At 45.8% G+C, this 7,318-nt stretch overlaps 1 protein-coding gene across 1 annotated transcript; it reads right to left on the bottom strand.

Moving 5' to 3' along the window:
- Positions 1–3,700: 3,700 nt before the first annotated feature.
- LOC123068365 (probable signal peptidase complex subunit 3) lies at positions 3,701–6,963 on the bottom strand. Its single transcript, XM_044490940.1, has 6 exons — positions 6,744–6,963; positions 6,225–6,272; positions 5,773–5,835; positions 4,469–4,522; positions 4,093–4,179; positions 3,701–4,017 (listed from the first exon to the last, which is right to left on the bottom strand). Exons 1-6 carry the CDS (start codon positions 6,867–6,869, stop codon positions 3,889–3,891), a joined length of 507 nt encoding a protein of 168 aa, XP_044346875.1. The 5' UTR covers positions 6,870–6,963; the 3' UTR covers positions 3,701–3,888.
- Between the last annotated feature and the right edge of the window lie 355 nt (positions 6,964–7,318).

Here is a 7,318-nt window from a genome sequence, read left to right as displayed (position 1 = left end):
CGATGAAAGTTCTCCTTGATAACCTAGACATATGAAATTGTCCAGGAGCAGTGTCCAAGGCGGTAGCATTACATAGGCGGGTGTGGACGTGTACAACGCGCATGCATCATACGACATAGCATCACATCTTCACCAACTACCGCGTCAACTAGCCGACTCCCGCACCGATGCGCTTCTGTCTTGCACCATCGGGCAGGAGCCCACCTCATTTGCTCCACTACCATTGATGGCTGGCATTGTTCAGAGGTTGGTGTGTCGCGCCGGTGAATGTTATAAAGGACATGATAATTTTCTCTCCCGTTGTAACGCACGGGCATATATGCTAGTTTCATATAAAAACCCGCTCGCTCACGACCAATTCTCAATGATACAATTCTTTGAATCAAAGCGCCTTCATACCTCAGTGCATGATGTATGATACCATCCTCGTAGCATATGAAACTATCTATGGAGGAAGCTGATGGTGAGCTGGGCAGCCTTAGAGGTGGCCCAACGAAGGCATCCACAACCTTCTTTGATTCTCCGAGGGAATCGCAGAAACCACCACTTATGGGGGCTGGTGTTGCGCAAAACACCTACTATACAGGTTTGTTGCGGAAAACACCACATATTGGTGTAATACATTGCAGATAGGTCTAATTTAGTATTTGGATGCATTGACGTAATTACAAACAAATGAGTCCCGCTTGTAAGTGCACGCGTGGCAATAAAAACCGGCCACATCAGCCAACATATATTAGACCAAGAAGTGAAAAGACCAGAGTTAAAAAAAACAGTTTAATAAGTGGGCTGGAAGCCGACTAAAAAAATATATGGGCTGAAAGCCCATGTCTTCTTCTCCCTCATGAAACCGTACATTTTTGGGCAGAAATTTTGCCGTCGATCGACGTATTTTTGTTTAGGATCCTATTTTTTTTGGGCATTTATGTTGTTAGTACTTAGGTTCTGCGCCGATATGAAGCCACAGATTGTTTTCCTACTTCACTCCAGGTCTAGGGTACCAACCTCGTCAAGAATGAATGGCGTATAGTAGTTTGTAATGGCCATGTTGCGACTTTTCAAGTACTTGGATGTTCAAACCTGATGAAAATCTAATGGGGACAATATCTACCATGTTTTTGTGTTGGTGATCTCATGCCCAACTTGCTTTATTTAAATTTGGGTTCAAAATTTAACAATTTTAGAAAAGTGTGAAAACATTCTAGTAAATTACACATGTGTACAGTACCATTCTGGAAAGTTTTACCCCATTCATATTTTTTGTTCAAAATTTGACATTTTCAGAAAAATGTGAAATAATTCCAGTAAATACTACATGTAATAAATACTAATCTGGGAAAGTTTCGGCTCAACTGGACCACATGTTTTGAAGATAATGACAGTCTAATATGTTGGCTGATGTGGCCGGTTCTTATTGCCACGTGTGCACTTACAAGCGAGACCCATTTGTTTGTAATTACGTCAATGCCTTCAAATACTAGATTAGACCTATCTGCAATGTATTACATCAATATGTGGTGTTTTCTGCAACAAACCCGTATAGTAAGCGTTTTGCGCAACACCAGCCCCAATAAGTGGTGGTTTGTGCAATTCCCTCTTGATTCTCCTAGGTTTATGCCACGAGAACCTTCTTCACATGTGTGATACAACTGTGCTCATCATTGGCTGCCTCATATAATTTATTATGAACTAGGCTCATCGAAAAATATCATCGCTACCATGTGCGAGGCGTGTCGCGGGAATCGAGATCAAGTTAATGTGTTTACATGGCCTTTTGGAAGAATGCATTTTTGCTTGGTAGTGCACTGCTAATGCTCTGGTGTATGTGTCAATACTCGAGCGTGTTAACGACACGTTCCCTGCTTCCAGAGTTTTTTCCGAGGCGTGGCAGTTGCATTGTTCTCCAAGTGTCATCAAGCGCGTTCTCTCTTCGCTAAGAGGATACATAAGAGCATCTATAGCCGGGTGCCACAAAACCGCCACATATGCTCGGGTGGATGATCCGATCACTGACTGGTCACAAAAATCTGACCTAGACAGGCACCTCAAACGGGGCTCAAATGCCCGGGTTGATCGGCACCCCTAATATCCTGCCTAATATCGAGCGGATATGGGGCGCCCGGGCACGTCTGCCACGTTGGGCTAATGATGGGGTTCCACACGGAATCGCCCGGAAAGCCGATGGTCCGACGGATGTCTCCTTCGGTGGGGGTGTGAACGCTGCATGGCACCGCTCCGGCTCGCCGCCCGATGCCAAATACGGCAATTTAATCCGGCAAGCGTCCCCCAATCCTAGCCACATCCACCTCTTCCCTCTCAGACCGATCCCATCCACATCTCTCCCGCTACGCCGCTCTTCCCACGCCGTCCGGCTACGCCATGGCCCGGCAAAAGGAGACGATGTATGCTACACTCATGCGGGAGCGCCGGTTCCAGATTGACGAGGAGATCCGGGCAAGGCGCGCTGCTCGCATCACAGCCGGCCTGCCTCCGGACTCGTAGAGGCCGGAGGAGGAGGAGGAGGAGGACGAGGAGCAGCAATCGGCTCCGGAGGAGGACGAGGAGCTTGCGCCGGCTCCGGGCTTCAACACGGAGGACGCGGAGGCAGAGTTCGTGGTCGCCCAAGCAGCCGAGATGGCAGAGCAGTAGGCCATCCTAGATGAGGCCTATGTGGACGCCAATCGGCAATTCATCCGACAGGAATAGACGGCGAACGACACCCTTTTCAACGAACTGGATGTGAGATGGAGGCGGAGGCCAACGAGGAGCAACCGAAGGAGCCGCAGGAGCCAGAATTGCGGCTGCTGCCTATGTACCTGGAGCCGGGCACGAAGATAGTGGACATCTCCGGCGAGGATTATGGAAGTATAGGTTTCTACGTATGATTTCCTCGTTTGCATGCTTTGTATGGATTTAAGGTCTCAAATATGAGGTACCCGGATGCAGAGTAGATAATTTGAGGCGTGACGAATCACTGTTTGCGGACGCGCCGGGGCACGTTTGAGAGGTCAGATTTGCCAAGTCATAGATGCAGAGCAGAGTTGCGACAAACACTGTACGCCATGAGTCAAAGAGCAGCGACTCTTATAAGCAAAGAAAAGATGAAGAGAAGAACGGGCGGCTGGTTGCCCTTCTGTGAGAGGGACAACTGCTTGACGCACATTCAAATTAGAAGAGCAGTAACAAACCGATGGTGATCGTGCTTGTCCGGGCCGTCCTCATCATGAGGACCTTTTCGCTGAATGTGGATTCGTGCACTCTTTTCGCTGAATGTTGCATCTTTCGGTTCGCTTGACCACTGTGGCATCAAGAAACTAGGCAGGCGACCGACCACTGGCCAATTTCAGTTCATCAGATCTCTGAAGTCAGTGTCAGGCAGATAACCAGATCTTTGAACTTCGCTCTATCCTTGCACTCGTAGATTTGCGCTGAATCCACTACGTAGCAACCTACCTATCCACTTGGACAGGGCTCTCCATCATGCCCAGCCTATCCAGACAGCTACGTTGGAAACGAGCAAGCAAATCCATGGTGTATATACACTACCTATGAGCTGAGAATGGTACTGTATGTGAATGGCCTCCGCGAGCAGCCAGGCAGAGCAACATAAGCCAGCTGACAACCCCCGGGGGGCACCCTGCGGTGCTGCAGCAGGCGCGACACCTCCATCACGCCTGCAACAATGTCCGGCCCTCACTGCTTGATCAATAACATGCTATTTATATATATATCCACATTGCGAACGGCAACAAATCAGGAATTAACAACAACACGGTCCTGAGTGCAGCAAAGAAGCTTCGCATTCACTAGAGGATTCTTCTTATAGATCTACAACTGCGAGCCTCCTACATAATTTATCAGATGGAGCAGAGGCGCACAGCTTCGTTTTCAGGAAGTATAGGTGTCTGGGAGAGTGAAACCCGAGAGAGGCATCTTGCCTCGGATCATTGCGCCGGCGTTCGGCATGATGTGCCAGTGGAGGACAAGCTGAACTTTCTTGCCCCGCAGACTGGTCCCCTGATGACAGGAGACGAATCGTGTCAAAGAGGAATCCAGTACATGTAACAAAATGGACAAAGAGCGGAGCTCTACCTGGTCAGTCAGGGGATACTTGCTCTTCACCTCCACTTGCACATTTGCCTGGTCTTTGTCAGGTATTATCTTGTCCCATAATGAAACCTGTCGATTGTAATGAAATGAATATAAGCATGGTTCGACCATCACCCCTTGATGTGCTCGTGCTGGGAACGACACAATGGTGTTTTGCAGCACTTCTTGACAAAAGAAAGGCAGATATTCTGAGTGATGATTAAAGTGCATCCCACCAAAATATTACTCCTATTTTAAGCAGCTCTCTTACTCCCTCCTCATTGAAACAGTGCTTAATTACAGACAGTTATCAGTTCTTGGACAATATAGATAGTGGTAGAAAAACGTAGACCAGGATTAAATGCAAATATTGGCATACCTGGTTCAGGGAATTCTTCGCGGTTTCATACTCAGCGGTCACAAAGGCAAATACCTGATAAAAGAAAAGAAATTAAGTTGCTAGCTTCAATGTGAAGTGGAGCAAATACAACCTCTGTACCAAAATGTAAGACGTTTTTTGGTTTTACATAGGGCATAAAAAACGTCTTACATTTGTTACGGAGCGAGTACCTAACAATGTCAACTGAAAAAGATATGGGAGTGGTACTGCAATCGAACTACTCCCTCTGTCCGATAATATAAGAACATTCTTCAAGCTTTGAAAAATGTTCTTATATTATGGGACGGAGGGAGTATTTCTTATCTAAGTCAAATATGTTTTCACATTCAGCAGTTTGTCAAGAACATTCTAATAATAGCCTGTGCTTCTGAATTAAGCAAATCAGTAACAAATTGCTCAGTAACATGGCTTACCTGTTAATTATGAGGACGCATTCTCTTGTGAATCTATTACTATTAGTTATAAGCCATAACAAACCACTCAGCACTGAAACAAAAACTATCTTCACTAACTATTTTGCATAAATGACTATAGGACGGCTCTCGATACAGAAAGACCGAAGACTATATGTCAGTTTGCTCCTTGTGATCCTTCTGCAAGCAGACTGAACTAAATTTGCCAACGTAAAGCTTCATTAGAAAAACTATACTTTCCAGTTCTAATCTTTTTTCAAGGTCACTAACTATTTCTTCTGAAGATAACATGATTTTTTTGTAGCATAACAAAGAAATGATGTATTTCCTTAAGTACAATTTTGCAGCATTCTACATGCTGACAAAATTGAAGAAAAGGGATCGAGAAAATGATAGCTTTCGGTACAGTACGACCAAGATCTAGATGAAAAGGTTGCTCCTTGTGATGCTTTCTGCAAGCAATCAGCATTAAACTTAACACCGTAAAACCTCATAAGAAATATTATACATTCTGATTATCATCTTCTTTCAAGGTCACTATCTATTTCTGATGAAGATACTGCAATAGAAATTGGCAAACCTAGGTAGATCTTCATTCAATATTGACTTAATTTTTGCATATAACACTTGAGCGATATTACTTGTGATATGCACTTGTTATATTATTCGTCAGGCCCACAGATATACTCCCTCCGTTCCAAATTACTCGTCGCTGAAATGGATGTATCTAGAACTAAAATACATCTAGATACATCCATATGTGCGACAAGTAATTCGGAACGGAGGGAGTACATGGGCTCAATTTACTGAGCATCTACACATTCAGAAAGTAGCTTAGCATTGCACATCCTACTGGAATGTAAATATCACCTGCTTTGTGTTCCACGTGAAAAGTGATTCCAAATTTGCAGATAGACTGAAGGTCAAGGTCACCTGTCACATTTGTTTTCAGAAATTTGTCAGTGGTGCTGCAATAGAAGTAACATGGCATACATATAAAAGATGAATTGGCTTGCGGCGTTGTGTCGATGAATGATAGTAATAGCAACTGTGCAATATAAACGCAGTCACAAATGCGCGGATTAGGAGTTGTGAAATAATATTACGAAATTGATATTGATGACTCTTTTCAAGATTGTTTTCACAAGGAACTGGTTTTATTCAGCGACTTGGTAACTGAATAATTGCCCAAGGGAAAACATTATATGTTGTAAAATGATGGCCTTATTTCCAGACGAAAGAACTACACCTCCGTTCCAAAATAAGTGTCGGAGGGAATATATGAAACCTGGGAAACAAAAGGGTGGAGTAAAAGCACAAACCTTGTCGTTCCCATTGATCTGTTTGTGGAATCGATTTATCTTCGTAACCTACGAGAGCACAAGAGAATCAATAAGCAAGCTTTACATGTAAAATCATGTCTGATAAAGCAACAAACTTTACGGTGGCCACACAAGACACAAGCCATGGAATCTGAACCCAAATTTTATACAACTTGTAATAAAAGCCTAAACACTAGTAGAGTACTAGATAAACGAATCGGTGTGCAGATGCTTGACCCATCCTACAATGACCCTGTCCCGCCAAGCTGCATCCGGACAGATCGGTGAATCCGCGGACACAGAACCGGTCAGATCCCCACAAGCTCACCCCCGCCGACGACCGACGACGTCGAGCCCTGAACCCTACCAGGATTCTTCAGAGAATTGCGAAATTTCGGCGTTACTGAAGAGATTACTGCCACTAATCGCGTAACAGATTCGGGTGAACTCTCGCGGCTCAGAGGGCTTAACTGCAGACTGCTGTAAAGAAAGGGCAGGGGAGGAGGGGCGGACGCATACGTGGGCTTGGGCTTCGACGGAGGGGACGTGGAAGGCGTCGAGCGCGGAGGCGGCGGCGCAGGTGGCGATGAGGAGGAGCGCCGCCGTCGTCGACGCGGCCAGCAGCCGGGTCCCCCAGGAGTGCATCGCTCGAGCCCCGCTTCCTTCTGGGCTCTAATTTTTTTTCTTTCCCGGACGGAAATCCATTTTGCTTTGGGGCGTCGGGATATGAACGACGAGCCACGTATGCGCCCTCGGAGAGTCGTCCGATTCGAAAACCAACGGCTGAGACTGGTGCAGGCCACGTGTTCGCTGTGATACAATTGGGCCACGTGTTTGTTGTTGGGAAGAACATTTTTTTTTGAGACACAGTTGGGAAGAACTTGAATTCAACACTTCGAGTCACCCTGTGAATGGGCCGATGTTACCCATTGGGCAATAGCCCGGCCCATAATTTCAAAGTTGATATGTATTTATAAGAAAATTGGGCCGTAGGGCCGGTCACAACCAGTCCACCGGGGCAAATGAGTTGATCCAGTTTAGGGCCTGTTCGGTAGCCCTCTGGCTTCTCAACTCCTAGACTCCACGTGCGGAGT

The sequence above is a fragment of the Triticum aestivum genome, chromosome 3B (assembly GCF_018294505.1).
Source record: "Triticum aestivum cultivar Chinese Spring chromosome 3B, IWGSC CS RefSeq v2.1, whole genome shotgun sequence".
Taxonomy (NCBI): domain Eukaryota; kingdom Viridiplantae; phylum Streptophyta; class Magnoliopsida; order Poales; family Poaceae; genus Triticum; species Triticum aestivum.
The sequence above is the reverse complement of the archived record's forward strand: the minus strand, read 5'-3'. Positions and strand labels throughout refer to the sequence as shown.